The sequence below is a fragment of the Talpa europaea genome (genome assembly GCF_964194135.1).
Source record: "Talpa europaea genome assembly, chromosome: 3".
Taxonomy (NCBI): Eukaryota; Metazoa; Chordata; class Mammalia; order Eulipotyphla; family Talpidae; genus Talpa; species Talpa europaea.
Window position 1 is genome coordinate 1,304,096 of NC_140069.1, and position 14,462 is coordinate 1,318,557.

Here is a 14,462-nt window from a genome sequence, read left to right on the forward strand (position 1 = left end):
TTGTAAATAAGGGGCTCAGAGCGGCCTGGAGACCTGCTGGGCCAGGCAGCTAACGGGGCAGCAGGATTCGGATGGGGCCTGGCTATTCCAGAGGCTGCACCCCGTGTCTCTGGGGGGCAGGTTACAAAGGCCCTGCAGGCGGGCGGAGCTGAAGCGTGGGCCTGTGGGCCGCCGGGTGCCGGGCGCCGAGCTCTTTAAGCAGGGATGAGACATGGTGTCAGGAGTGGGGTCGGCCCAGGGGCGATGACTCAGCCTTCGCCTGGGGTTCGCAGGTGTTGCTGGAGAAGGAGCCCCCGGACACGTTGTGCACGACGACCCGCCAGCAGGCCATCCACATGGTCTCCAGCCTCTGGTAGGTACCCCTGGGCAGGGCCACTCAGCACAGAGCAGCAGCCTCTCAGCTCAGGCCAGTGGCAGCTGGGCAGTGAGGTGGGGAGAGTCAGCATGAAGGCCCCGCTGGGCGCTGCGGGCTGGGCAGCTCATGGAGACCAGTGCACTTGGTCAGGGGGCATATCCACTCCCCAGCATGAGCTGACGGCCCAGACACTCAAGGTCAGAGCATCATTCTTGGCAAGACCCTGCATCAGGCAGTTGAGAGCAGGCGCCAGCGGTCAGGGAGGGAAGTGCGGGGTGGCGGGGAGCAGCCGTGTCTGGCGGGCAGTGCCAGCCGGGAGGCACAGCCTGAGAAGGCTGATGGAGCAGGAGAATTGCCCTGCAGCCACACCCCGGGAAGGAACCCCTGACAGAGCGCTGCTCGCAGGAGACACTCAAAGTAGTAGCCATTACTATTAGTTCAGACTCTGAAGAATGGAAATTTGGCATCGTTCGCCTTAAAACTGAGCCATTAAAGGTCAGGAAGGCAGAAGCGGACACAGGATCGTCTGGTCAAAAGCAGGAGGGCACGAGGGGCACCTGAGTCCGAGCTACAGGCTCCTGTCTGCTCAGGCAGTGGCCCTTCCCCAACCGTCCTCTGCCCCCCACACAGTAAACTCAGGCCCCCTCTGGACTTGGAGAGGAAATCACGGCTGCTGTCCACCTGCCTCTGCAGCGTGCTGGGCCTGCCGCTGCTGGACATCCTGGAGAAGCACACCTGCCTCTTCCTGGAGCCACCCAACGTGCAGGTGTGCGCCCGACACCTGCGTCCCTCCGCCGCGACCACCCTCTGCTCATGGCTTGGCAGGGGGCAGCTGGACAAGCAGGGCCCCTGGTCCCCACAGACCAGGACTGAGAGAGTCTGGACATTTATCTTAACTGATCTGGGTCTCCATTTGCCCACCTGTTAAATGGGCACCTCACACCCGAGTGGCAGAGACATGGGTGCCCCACGTCTGGCACGGAGGGATGCTCTGTCAACAGGAGTCTCAGCCCCCCTTCCTCCCTGCTGGCTCTGACACACCCCTGAGCTGTCTCTCTGCCCCGTCCCCCCGGCCACCCCAGTGAGGCCTGCAGAAGTTGCTCTGGGAGGCAGCCCACCTCCAGCCAGCTGCCCACGCCTGCTGGGTCTAGAAACCCCTGGGAAGGGAGAGGCCCCCATTCCTCACTGCCTCCACCAGGGGGCGCGCGCCCATGCTCAGGCTGGGCACCTGCTGGGTGCCAGGCTCGGCGCACATTAGCTCACCTTCCCAGCGCTGACCCGTGGCGGGAGGAAATCGGCTCAGAGAAATGGAGGCGGCTGGTGGGAGAGTCAGGGTTGAGGCCCCACCCGCACCCCCTCCCGGGCCCTGCTCTTCATGCCCCACCCGAGGCTGGTCCAGGCTAACTGGACAGATCAGCACTTAGGCGTGGGGCCGAGAGCAGGGCGGGTCCCCCAGGCCCCAGGCGGCCCCCAGCAGCAGCCCTCCAGAGGGCGGTATTGCCCACACCCCACGCCCCCGGGGCCCAGGGTCCCCGTAGCAGGTGATGACGTCACGGTGGCGTGCCAGTGCCAGGTGCAGGCAGGGACGTCCTGCCCCTCGCGGGCGGTGTGGCCGCACCCTGGCAGGCCAGGAGAGTGCGCAGAGCTGAAGCCACCGCCCGCACCCGGGAGCTGGCGGCCCCGTCCCCCAGCCTGCTGGCTAGAGCAGCTGTGCAGAGAAGGAGCCTCCTGAGTGAGACCCCGAACCCCATTTGTCAGAACCAGCAGAGTGACAGCGTGGGGCCCTTCTTCACCACTTAGAAATGCCAGGATGGCTGCAGCAGAGCGGTCGGCCCGGGGCAGGGGCCGGTGCGTTGACTGTGAAGCAGCCCAGCCCCCTGGACGTGGGGAGCCCCGCCCTTGAGCAGGTCCCACGCAACCCCCCACCCTGCGGCTCCCCAGCGCCACAGAGGGGTGCAGGCGAGCTGGCTGGAGCTGGCCACGCAGCCAGGCCAGGGGGTGCAGGAAGGGTGGCCCCCGACTGGAGGTTGACAGAGAGCGCTGCCCCTCCCGCCCTGCCCCGCCTGCCGCCCCGCAGGAGCTCTACGCCAAGCTGTCGCAGGCCCTGGACGGGATGCTGCAGGACTTCCTCAGGCAGAGCCCCACGGAGGGGGAGCTGCACTTCCTGCTGGCGGTGAGGGGGGGGTGGTGGGGGGCGGGAGCCAGAAGCACCCCTGGGCTTAGCTGCTTCTAGGATCTTCAGGTTTGGTCAATGGGGGGGGGTGCCGGTAAGGCCTGAGAGGGGCCTGGGGCCGAACTAGCAGCAGCTGCAGGAGGCCCCGCACCCCCCCAGGGCTGCCCTCCGCAGGGCGAGTCTGCAGCCCACCCTCCTCGAGGGAGGTGACCAGTGAGGGGGCAGGGACAGTCCTGGGGGCAGTGAGGAGCCTGGCGAGGGAGCGGGCTCTGCGTGGAGGATCAGCCGTCCCTGAGGGACTCGGGACGCCCCGGGAAGAGCAGGGAGGCGGGGGCCGGAGCTCCCCACTTGGGTCCCGCTGCAGCCCGCTCCCCGCCCGGCCCTCCGCAGCACCTGCACACCTGGCTGACGTCGGAGAAGGCGCACGAGCGGCAGCGGGCGGTGCGCAGCTGCGCGGGCCTCCTGGAATTCCTGAACCACAGCCTGTGCCTGGACGTGAGTGCCGGCCCCGCCCGCCCGCGCTGCCCCCGAGCCGTCAGGGTGCGCGGGGTTCAAGGCCCTTGGGTCCCGGCCACGGAGACGGGGTGGGTCCCTGAGTCCCCTGCTGTCGACCAGGTAACCCCCCTTTCACACGTGAGGAGTGGCTGGCGGGGACCCCGACTGCGATGCCCTGACCCTGGCGAGGAGCGGGCCGTGTCCCCGCAGGGACCCCCAGGCAGGCGCTCACCGCGGGGTCAGGTCCCCACCGGCGGTGGGGGACTCTGGGCATCAGGAGAGCTGGGGCGAGAGGGGCTCCTAGGGTGCCGGCAGGTGCGGGGTCCCACGGAGCAGCCCGTCCCCATCTCCGCTGCCCTCCTGGGCTTCTCCTTAGGGAAGCTCCAGCTGCGGACGGAGGGCCCTGTGTCCAGCAGGCGCCCGTCTGTCTTCGCAGTTGAGGCTGGTTCATCATAATTTTTTGCACTTATTTTGATTTTTCTTAATATGATGGTAAAATAGTGTCCCTGGATTTCTGAGGTGTTTTGTCCCGGCCCCTTAAATCTCGCCAGCCCCAGCCCCAGCCCCAGCGCTGTCACCCAGTTTGAGGGGCCGACCCCACTCGCTGCTAGCCCGGCCGGTGTGGGAGCAGCAGGGGCTCCACAGGGAGCCCAGCCATGACAGCCCCCACCCTCCCCACAGCCGAAAGAGGACTTAAGGCAGATGGGGCATCTGGTGGGCCTGCTGGGCATCCTGTGCCGGGACCCAGACAAGGCCACGCAGCGCTCCAGCCTGGAGGGGCTCAGCCACCTCTACCTGCTCCTGCTGCGCCAGAGAGGTAAGCCCGGCGCCAGGCCGGCCCTCTCCAGCCCAGCGAGGCCTCAGCCACCCAGCCAGCCCCTGGGCCTCCGTTCACCCCAGTCAGCACCAACCCCACCTCCCACCCAACCCTGCCCTGTGATGGCCTTGACCTGCAGACCCACGCTGGCTTATGTGCCCAGCCCGGGCCCAGGCCTGACCCTCGATCAGCCACCCCTGCTGACTCCTCCTGCCTGTCCCATCTGGGACCCCAAGTCGGCCTTGCCTGGCCTCACCCTGTGCATGGCTGCCCCGCCCCCCTAGGGTCAGCAGGAGAAGCTTCGAAAGTGGACGTGCTGGCCTCCAGGCAGCCTTCCCAAGCCAGCATGGACAGGGAGCCCCTCTGGAGCAGTGGGGACCAGAAGGCCCCTCGCCCCACCCCCCTGGAGGGGGTGCTCCCGGAGGACCGCATCTTCCAGCTCAGCAGCTCCCAAGTGATCAAGGTCAAAGCCCTTGGAATGGTGGGGGTTGCGGGAGGTGGCTTGGACCCCACTGTGGCCCCCTCAGACTAGGCGCAGGCTACTGGTGGGCCCGGCAGCTCAGCTGGGCAGGGTGTGAGGATTGAAACCGAGGCCAGGATCTGGCCTGCGTCTTGGGCAGTTAAGCGAGGCTTGGAGTCCCTGGCCGGGGAGGGGGAGTTGGAGGGAGACCCCGGCTCTGAGGCTCCACTGAGTTCCAGCTCTGCCCTTGGGCCCTGGGCTGGGACAAGCCCCTTCTCTCTGGTCCCGGCTTCCTCTGAAAATCAGCGCGGTGGCTGGTGGTGGCGCCCGGGTTGCGGGGGCACCGCTGCAGGTTCTCTGTGGGGCGCCCGGCAGGCGCGCAAGGTGGGGAGCATGTCCCCCGGTCAGGCGGCCAGCCCCACCGCTCCCCTCCCTGAGTGCTGTTTCTCGGCGTGGCCGTTCTGCAGCCCCTTCCCGGCGCCTCTCTTCACCTTTGGAGAAGCACGGCCCTCTCCTGGGCCATCAGGCAGATCTCTCCCACCATCATCTGGCCGAGCGTGGCCAGACCTCGGGCTGCTGAAGCCCCACACCCCTGCAATGTCCGTGTCGCTGTGAGGGGGGCGGTGGGGGTGCAGGGGCGGCCTCTGCGCGGGAGGCCCTCGTACTCTGACGCTCGCTCACGGGGTCTCCGGCCCGTGGCCCCCGCCGCCCCTCCTTGGTGTTGAGCCCGTGCTCACAAGGACCCCGGGACTCGGTGCAGGACCGCCTCCCCAGGAAGTCTCCAGCCCGGGCGGGGTCCCGCCAGGGCCAGCACCGGGCCTGGCAGTAGAGCTGCCTTGCTCGCATGCGCGCCCGCAGTCAGGCAGACTGAGCAGCGGGGACAAGCGGCAGCTCGCAGCTCGGACGTGCCGGCCGGGCTAACGCCGGAGCCTGTGCGCGCCGTGCCGCAGCAGCTCCCAGAGGGCTGACGCCGACGGGAATTCAAAGGGAAAGGCCCACAGTGGGGAACCTGGCTTGACCGGAGAACCTGGGCTGGGGCGGAAGCACGCAGGAGGGAAGGTCCCGCCGGCTGCCAGCTAGCCAGGGGGGCCGGCAGCGAAGGGCCCAGAGCACCCGGGACCCTCCGGTGGTCTGAGTGACCAGGAGATGGTGTCCGGGGCGGGGCAGGCGGCCTGCGCCACGCCGGGAGTGGGCCTGGAGCACTGCCTGTCCTTGCACCGTGAGGACGGGAGCACGGAGAGAAGTGAAGACGGAGGGTTTGCTAATCCGTGGACGGTGACCAGGGAGGGCTGTGACGGAGCAGCCACCTGGGTTCTGCTCCCAGGCGTGCCCGGATTCCACATGGGCTTGATACGCCGCTCGCTCATCAATATGCCGTCACCACCACCATGACCCCATCACCACCACCCCATCACCCCATCACCCCCACCATCACCCCATCACCACCACCATGACCCCATCACCACCACCATCACCCCATCACCACCACCATCACCCCATCACCACCACCCTCACCCCATCACCACCACCATCACCCCATCACTACCACCATCACCCCATCACCAACACCCCATCACCGCCATCATCACCCCATCACCATTTATAGCGTCACATGCCTCAGATTTATTTATATACTGGGTTTAAGTAATTAAAGTCAAAATTACTCACCAACCCTAACATTATATTATTCTTGGCTACTGGGAGTTTAACCGCCATTCTCAGTTGAATTGCTTCACATTCTAAAATTTAACACTTTAGCACAAGATTTTAATTTTACTCTTCTGGCAAATGTTCTAACCAGATTTATAATAGCCTGATAGTCTAAAAAAAGTTATTCTGTAAGTGCAAATACTCCATTAAAACTATTTGAACCTTCTAGCCAACTAATAGTGTGACATTTCACAAACCCCTTACCAGACTCTCAGAGTAAGATTATAATAGACATTCCAACCTCTATTATTTGACACTTGTTTATATTCTAATACACATGCAAACATCCTGATGGATTTTCAAATATTTCAATAAATATCCTCACATACAAAGAAACGTTTTACCATCTCGTTTCCTTTGCTTACCGGATGCCCCAAGACAGAGCTTTGCATCAGCAACTTGTGGTGCTCGTGGGGGGCGCCTACCGCAGGGAACCGCCAGCCACGGGCCCTTCGGCACTTGGGGTGTGGCTGGTGAGACTGAGGAACTGGATTTTCAATTTGACTTAAAGGAAATTCATGTGATGCGTGGGGCTGGTTCTGTGTCTTCCAGGAGGTCCGGCCTAGGCAGCCCTCCCTCGGGCCTGGTCTGAGGCTGTCCGGCAGGTGATAAAGGCCAGACCTTTAGGGAGAAACTGGGCCCCGAGCAGAGTCAGGGTCCTGGGGCGGCCGAGCTCGGGGCCTGGGCTGCCCGGCCCAGCTACCCCTCCCTGCGCCGTGGCCGCAGGCTCCCAGCCTCTGGCCCAGGCCTGGTCCTGGCAGACCTCGAGGCGCCTTCGAAGCTCTGAAATTCAGGTGCTCTGTGACCAAAACCCTGTGGGAGACCTGGCCCCGGCACGGGCGCGGGGGGCTGAGGCTGGCAGGTGAGGAAGGTGAGAGCCGGGCAGAGCAGGGGCGGAGGCTGCCGAGTCTGCCCTCCCCGCCTGCCCCGGCTGCGGGTGGCTCAGAGAGCCGTGCAGGTGATAAAACCCAAAGTGGGGCCCACGGCCGGGGAGTGAGGGGGGGCTCTAGATCCCCGGGGCGCTCAGAGGCTGGGGGAGCCGGGAACACGGGAGACGGGGTAAGAGCCAAGCGGGGGTGGAGGCCGGGATGACGGCACCCCCTCCGCTGCAGGAGGTCACGAAGCACCTCACAACGGTGGAGCTGATGGACGCCGCCTGGACCGCCGTGGACGGCCTGGGCTCCACCAGCCCCTTCTGCGTGCAGGCAGCCGCCGAGGTCCTCCTTGCTGTGGCCCGGGAGCACGGGCCCCGGCTGGAGATGGTGAGCACGGGCAGGGCGGGGGCACCCCGGCTCGGGCCCCGCACAGGGTGCCACGGCAAGGCATTGCCCTGAGCTCGGGCCCGCTGGGGAGACACAGACCCCACCCCACCCCTGCAGCCACCTCTGCGCCCCACAAGCGAGTGCAGGCCGCAGCCACCACGGGAGGGGCCCACGCGAGGGTCCTGGCCCCGGGGTGGCCTTGGGGGTCGCGGGACGAGCGCACCAGCTGGTGCTCCAGGCCCTAGGTGGGGACACGGTGGTGGGGACGTGGGGGCAGCGGTGGAAGAGGCGCGGCCTGACCGCCAGGAGCTCTCTGTTGATGGAGGGAGAGACGCACAGACACAGGACAGGCAGCACAGCGACCAGGCAGCCGGTCCCTGGGCCACGCCGCCCTGGGGCGCCCTGGAGCTGAGCTCTGAGGGCCAGGCCCTCCAGCCCGGGGCTGTGTCCAGGTGTCGTGGCGGGTGCCTGGACCTTCCAGTGACCCAGCGCCAGTCGGGCAGTTTTGGAGGCTCATGTGCCAAACAAAAGCCAGTGGACCTGTGTCCCCTCAAACGGGACCTCCCTTCAGACGGTGCCCAGGGCAGAGACACCCCCGCCTCTCCCTGCTCTGCCCCGCCCAGGACAGGACCTGTCGGAAGAATCCGTCACTCACTGAAGCAGGGCCCCAGGTCCACCGGGCCAGGACCTCGGCCCCCTCGGACGGGCCCCACCCCACGCTCTCCCTCCCCGTGCAGGTCTCCAACCTGGGCCGCGCCATCCACCTGCATCTCTGCTCGGTCCGCATCCCCCAAGCCAAGGAAAACGCCCTGCGTGCCATCACCCTGCTGGCCCGCAGCCACACCTCCGAGCTGGTGACCGCCTTCCTGGACATCTCCATCGCCCTGGACAGGTGCCCGGCCCCCCCTCCCTCCCAGCCCCCACCGCCCCCCTCCCAAGGCGGGGCAGGGCCTCCACCTCAGCTCCGCCCTGCTGTCTGACCCCTAACAGCCCGCGGGGACCCCCAGGACTCGGTGCAGGGATGGAGCCCACACACCTGTTGGTCCACCGCACCCCTGCTGAGTTGGCTCTGAGCTGCCCGCGCACCACTCATCCCACGCGCCACACACACACCCCAGCATGACCGTCATCCACGGAGAGGGGCCCCGGGCCTGGCGCTGCTGCCAAGCCCCCAGCCAGCGCCAAAGCCTGCAAGGGCCCCCTGCCCTGCTCCTGCAGACCCCACCACACACCCCGCAGCACCCACAGCCCTTCCGGCTTCCTCGCGGAGGCCTGGGCCCGGGGCCGGTGCTCTTCCTCCCTCCCTAGAACCCCAGCTCCCAATCCCACATCCTGGGTCTACACTGCCTGTCCCCTGCACCTTGAGCCGCCCCGGGTCCCCCATCACTCCTCGAGCATGGGGCGCCTGGTCTCAGACACACTTCCCACACGCCCATCTTGATGGCGGGGCCTCCCACATCTCCCTCCCTCCGAAGTCTCCCAGCGATCCCTCTCCCTCCACCACCCACCCCACGGGCAGCCCCTGGCTCGTTCCCCTCCATTCCACGCATCTCCCGGCACCACCAACCACCTCCCACCCTGAGCTCACTGCCCCGTCTCCCAGCAACATCTGTCCTCCAAGACCAGCTCACGTTCCACGCCCCTCACATCCCTCCTCTCCCCGCTTCCAGCATCCATCGCCCACCGTGGCGGTCACTCCCTGAACACCTCTAAGTCCCTTGTCCCCCACACACTCGCGCACTTCACACCTGCCAGAACAGCCAGTGCAGGAGAAAGCACGGGGCCACACACAGCCCCAGGCCCCCGGGGCTGCCCGCCCGCCCGCTGCCCTTCTCCAGCCCCCCCTCCTTACCCTCAGTCTCTCCTCACGTCCCTTTCACTGAGAGGCAGGAGCCACCACAGAGAACCCCCAACTGCCAGCGCCTAAACTTGTTTCCAGGACGATTCTACTTTCTGCTTTTCTACGATTCTACGATTTCTACGAGTTCTACTTTCCCCGTGGGGTGGCTGCTCTGTGTCATCTGTCATTTGCAGTTTTGTTGCATTGTGATCAGAGGATGTGGGCGGCAGCGTTTCTACGTAGTGGAGCTCGCTGGTATTTGAGACAGCTGTTGTGAGTGTTGTGTGGACACTTGAAAAGAAGGTGCATGACCCGCTCCCGGGAGCAGAGCGTCCCGGTCCACAGGACTTTCTGGGCGGACGGCATCGTGCAAGTCTCGTACATCTGTGCTTGGTTTAGAACCACTTGCTGTGCCTTGTGCCAGGAACACCGCGTCCAGTCTGCTGTTATCACTGGGTTTCTGTGCCTCCCCCGTCTCCTGCGGGTTCTGCCTCATACACGTGGTTGCCGTGTTACTTGGTGCATACATAGTCACAGGTGTTGTATCTCCTCATGAACCGAGACTTTCAGCGCTAAAAACTGCTCTGCCCTGTCACGTGACAGGCTTCGAAGGCTTTGTGGCCGGGGTCCCTGCCCATCTGTTCAGGACCCTTACTGTTCGCCATTTGCCAAGTATATATTTTCCTTCCTTTCATCTTAACCTTTCAGAATCCATGTGTTTTAGGTGTCATCTTACATACAGCATGTACTTTGGCCTTGTTTTGTGGTCCAAATAAAAAATATTTCCTTCTGGGCCTCCCTGGTGGCACAGCGGTTGAGCGCTGGGCTGTGAAGCTGCCCGCAGCCTCTGCAGCGCCGGTTCGATCCCCAGCCGCCGGCAAGGATCCCACATGGCGCGCAGACCTCTCCTGCCGCCCGCTGCTCCCCTCAGCAGTGTACCTCGGTCCTTCTGCCTGTTCTGCTCCCCGCTCTGGCTCTGGTGAATCCTCTCACCCTCCTGCATTTCTGACTGTACCCAGTGCTTGTATAAATAATAAATAAATAAATCTTTAAAAAAATATATTTTCTTCTAAAAGCTGAGTTGAAGCCATTCATTGATATGGATTCAGCTTATATGCTGGGTCTCAGCTCTGTCACAATATCTTGTGATTGTGTATATTTTGTTTTACTTGCTACTTCTCTTTTTTCATGAGATGTGAGCTCTTGCTCTTTCATTTTTTCTGGGGAAGGGTTTTGTTTTGTTCTGGATGTTACTTTGTGCTCTTCACCCATTTCAATGCCCTTCATCCCATGTTTTATTTTTTAACCTATTTAATAGCTGGTGTATTCCTTTTTTGTTTTTGCTTTCCATTTTAATTTTTATTGCTATCCATTATTCACACCACTGCCCATAGAACAATCAGTGAGATTATTCTGCCTTCCTCCTTCTAGCTCCCTTCTCCTATTTTTTCAGTTCCACATTCTTGCTTTATGGAAACTAACACTCTCATTCCCACTGTTGCTGTTGCGTGTCCACACACAATCACCGTCATCCCCTTGCTAGAGGGTCTGCTCAGCTCTTACTTGGTGGAACTCACCGTTGGCTCCTCCGGGAAGGCTCGTGGTTTGCGGTCCCCCGGCCCTTTGAGGCTCCCTAAGTTGATGAAAGTGGTTCACTTGAAGAACAGCCAGGACGGGTATAAACCTCCGGTTCACACTTCCTTTTATTATTTAAATGCAACCCAATTATTGCCTGCTTTGTTTTTGAAAAGTCTGATAATAATTTTTTGCCTCTGTAAGTTATTTGATATTTTTGCCTGGCCACCTTGGGGAGTCTTTTTATCTCTGAAATGTAACAATGTTAGATGGCTAAGAAATGTCTGAGTCAATCATCCTGTGTTACTCTCCCAGGTAATTGGTGGGTCCTTGCATTGTACAGATGTAGGTCTTTTGTTCTTTTTTTTTTTCTTTAATTTTATTTTTATATTCCCTGGTCTTTTGTTCTTATTCTTGCTGTTTCTGTTCTATTGCCAATTTCTTCTTCAGAAACTCCGGTAATACAAATGCTGTTCTTTCTTGGCCTGTTCGGATTGCATTCCCTTCTCTCTGTCCTCCTCCGTTCTCAAGTGTAGCTCGCGGTTGCTTTTCTGCTTTTCCTCAACGTTCCTTCCAAAATCTTCATGTGAGTCTTACCACTCGTGGGCACCCATTTTTTTTTTTCTGCTTTGGAAATAATTTTGTCTCTTTCTCCATCTCTTTCCTGAATTCAGTCAACTTTCTTTCTTACTGAGTTCCTTTTGGTCCTTCTATTGGAATTTCTAATTCCAGGTGGGTTTTCCTATCTTCAGATGCTTGCTTGTGTGTTCAGCTGCCCTTGGAGATATTTCAGTTTTTCCTGAAATATGTTTTTTTTCCAGAGTAAGAGTGGCCTCATTTGATGTGTGTTGATTTTCATTTCTGATTTTTTTTTTGCAGTAACTCTATGAATCAGTTCATTTTTCTCCTGTTCCTATGAGACACTGCTGGAGTGTTTTAAAGGATTTCAAGGTCAACGGCACCCTCTTTTGTCGATATGACTCATAGATCATAACTTACTAGACATTCTGTATTAGTGGCAACTGAAAGAGTCACGGGCATCCTGCAGGTTCTTCTGTCAGGCTGTGCCCTCCTCCTGCCGATGGTAGGGATGCTTGTGTCACCTGGATGCAAGTCCTCTGTCCGCTGTCTTGTTGGAAACGTCCCCTCCCTCAGCACCCCCTCCACGCTCGTGGACACCTTTTGATCAAAAGGAGTTTTGAGTCTCGTCCTGCACAGACTTACTGTCAAAGTCCACCCCTCGCCTCACCTCTACATCCAGTCCCCACGTGCCCACAGTGATGTTCGCGACTTGTGCAGGGGGCAACCCGGCTTCACGTAACTGTCCCTCGTCATTCATGGAAGCCCCCGGGGCCCCAGCCCTGTGCCCACCAGGGGAGCCCGGCTCGGGTGCTCTGCCAGGTGCTGCTCCCCGCCCCGTGCCAATGCCCCGCTGTGGCTGTCGCTCCCTGACCGCTCTCCTGCCTGCCCGCCTAGTCCTCAAGACTGCCCTGCAGGCCTGGGCCTTCGCGTTCTAGAGAGCTACTCCAATGGGCCTGCCAGCTCCCCTCCTCTCTCTTTCTGCTTCGTGCCCTCAAGCGCCACCTTCACTTGACCGGGGCCCAAGGCCTCACCAGGCCAGTCCACACTCGTGGTAGGTCCTGCAGGCCATCGCACCGCCTGTGACCTGCTCTGCTTTTCTTTCTCACAGCAGCGACTCTTTCAAGGGATGAGCTGGCCTGTGAGGCCACCCCCAGCCGTGGCGGGGCCCACTGGGCTCGGCCTCCCTCACCCCCCTTGTGTGGCCTTGTTCCTCGGAAGCAGGCCCGTAGCCTCTCACCGCAGCCGTCACAGCTCCTATAAAAGCTGTGCCCCGGGTCTGTTTCCCGACCTAATGCTTGTGCGGGTTTCACGTCTCCGTTGTCGAATATTCAGTTTATTCTGCTCTGCACTGTGTCGCGCAGTTTTTCTCTCAGCGTGTCTCTTTCTGTTCTCTTTTCCTTAAATTCGTAGTCATTATTCTCTGGAGCAGCTGCAGGCTGCAGAAGAGCTAAGCCAGACACAAAGCCCCCACCCCCTCCCCACCGTTTCGGGGCGGCCTTCCCCGTCAGCCAGGGCGTGTGCGCTGACCGCGACTCAGACGTGAACCGATCTCCGTGGCCAGCGTTAGGGCTCCAACTTCACGGGCACATCTGTGGCTTGTGGAGTCACTGCACAGACCTGCCATTTGGTCTCATGCTGGGAGCTCCCACCAACGTCACCACCGTGTACCCTGTGCACCCCTCCCGCCCCTGGTGGCCACTGTCTCGTGACCATGCCACAGCCTTGCTGTCCAGAGGTCCATGGCGGCCTCTTCAGCCAGCCTGCACCACAGTTCAGCTCCCCCAGGCCTCTCGCAGCTTCCACGCCCACCGGCTGCACCCAGCTCCCCGGGGCCCTCTCGCCTGCCTCCCTGCCCCGCCTTCCGTGGCGCCCGCCCCCCTGCCCCCCTTCCCGTGGGCCTGCCAGCTACTTCGCACTACTCGCGTGCTCGCCTCACATGGCCACTCCCATTGCGAGACTTGAAACAGCACTAAGCTCACGAGGACACTCCCCGGGGTGCTGGGGGACAGCGGGTATCTGGCAGGGACTCCCCACTTGGCTCACCCCAGGCTCCAACCTGCCCCTCTTGCAGACCTCCTCTGTCAGGCCTGGATTTCCATCCTCCCAGCTCCTGCAGCCAAAGCTCCAGATGGCCCCTTGGTTTTTCCCTACCCCTGCAGCCCAGTGGGGCTGCTGGGCCAGGGAGAAAGGCCACGGGACCAGCAGGCCTGCCTCCAGTCCCAGCCCGAGGTTGCAGGCTGCACCCCCTTCGGGGCCCCCTCTCTCTCCAGGCCTTAGTCTCCCCATCTGAAAAATGCACAAAGCTTTGCACGTACCAGTGACAGCCCCCAACTTGGCCAGGCTAGGTCCTGGGGAGCCGGACCCCAGCAAACCCAGGCTGGGGAGGAAGTAACCAAGGCAGGCTTCCAGAAGGAAGTGGCTTTGTGGCCATAAAGCCTGGGGGAGGTTGGGGCGAGGAAGGAATTACAGGTGTAAAGACCCAGAAGCAGGATACGAGAGGCGGCAGGCAGGGGCTGGAGGGCAGAGGGCAAGGGTCAGAGAGCGAGAGCTTGGAGAACCAGCTGGGCTGTCCTGCCAGTACCTGGAGCCTCCGAGGGTGACAGACAGAGTCGGGGTCTGCCACGGGGAGAGAGGGACCTGGATAGGAGACTCCAAGAGGGGGAGGCCCAAATTGGGAAGCAAGGGGCACCGGCAGGGCTCCCTGCCCCCCAAAGCCCTTTCCCCGAACCCCCCTCCCTATGTGCAATGGTCTCGTCCACCCTCAGCCTCCCACACGCCCCGTGCAGTTCAGGACCTGGCCCAGCCTCTGCCCCAGCCAGGCCCACGGGCAGCACTGGCCTCACCAGCCCTCTCCACTTGCAGCCACACCCTCCGCCTGTGGCGGGCCCTGGGCGCCGAGCTGCACGTGAGCCATCAAGTGCTGGCCATCCTGCTGGGCTGCCTGCAGGAGAGGCCCCTGCCCACTGGTGCCAGCGCGGGCGGCCCGCCCCCCAAGGAGAAGCCCTACCTGCGCTCTCTGGCCGTGAGTCTGTCACCGCCCGCACCCGCCCCAGCCACCCCTGGGCCACTCCTGCACGTAGGAGTGGCCTCTGGGCCCCCACAGTGTGCAGGCCCGAGGAGGGGGAGCCCCAGCTCAGGCTGTGGACGTCCATCCAGCCCGCAGGAAGGGCACCTGGGGCCCGGGCCAGCCCCT

The 14,462-nt window shown here is 62.0% G+C and overlaps 1 protein-coding gene across 1 annotated transcript in view; it reads left to right on the plus strand.

Moving 5' to 3' along the window:
• The window catches only part of LOC311168324 (maestro heat-like repeat family member 5), a gene marked incomplete at its 3' end in the record, with an annotated part of 33,263 nt that overhangs the window by 9,654 nt on the left and 9,147 nt on the right, over positions 1–14,462 (plus strand). Inside the window, exons 9-17 of the mRNA XM_084229703.1 lie at positions 273–352; positions 986–1,121; positions 2,433–2,528; positions 2,919–3,023; positions 3,705–3,840; positions 3,924–4,303; positions 7,123–7,272; positions 8,010–8,164; positions 14,132–14,291. Coding sequence (XP_084085829.1) covers positions 273–352; positions 986–1,121; positions 2,433–2,528; positions 2,919–3,023; positions 3,705–3,840; positions 3,924–4,303; positions 7,123–7,272; positions 8,010–8,164; positions 14,132–14,291 — 1,398 coding nt within the window. The remainder of the gene's footprint in view (positions 1–272; positions 353–985; positions 1,122–2,432; positions 2,529–2,918; positions 3,024–3,704; positions 3,841–3,923; positions 4,304–7,122; positions 7,273–8,009; positions 8,165–14,131; positions 14,292–14,462) is intronic.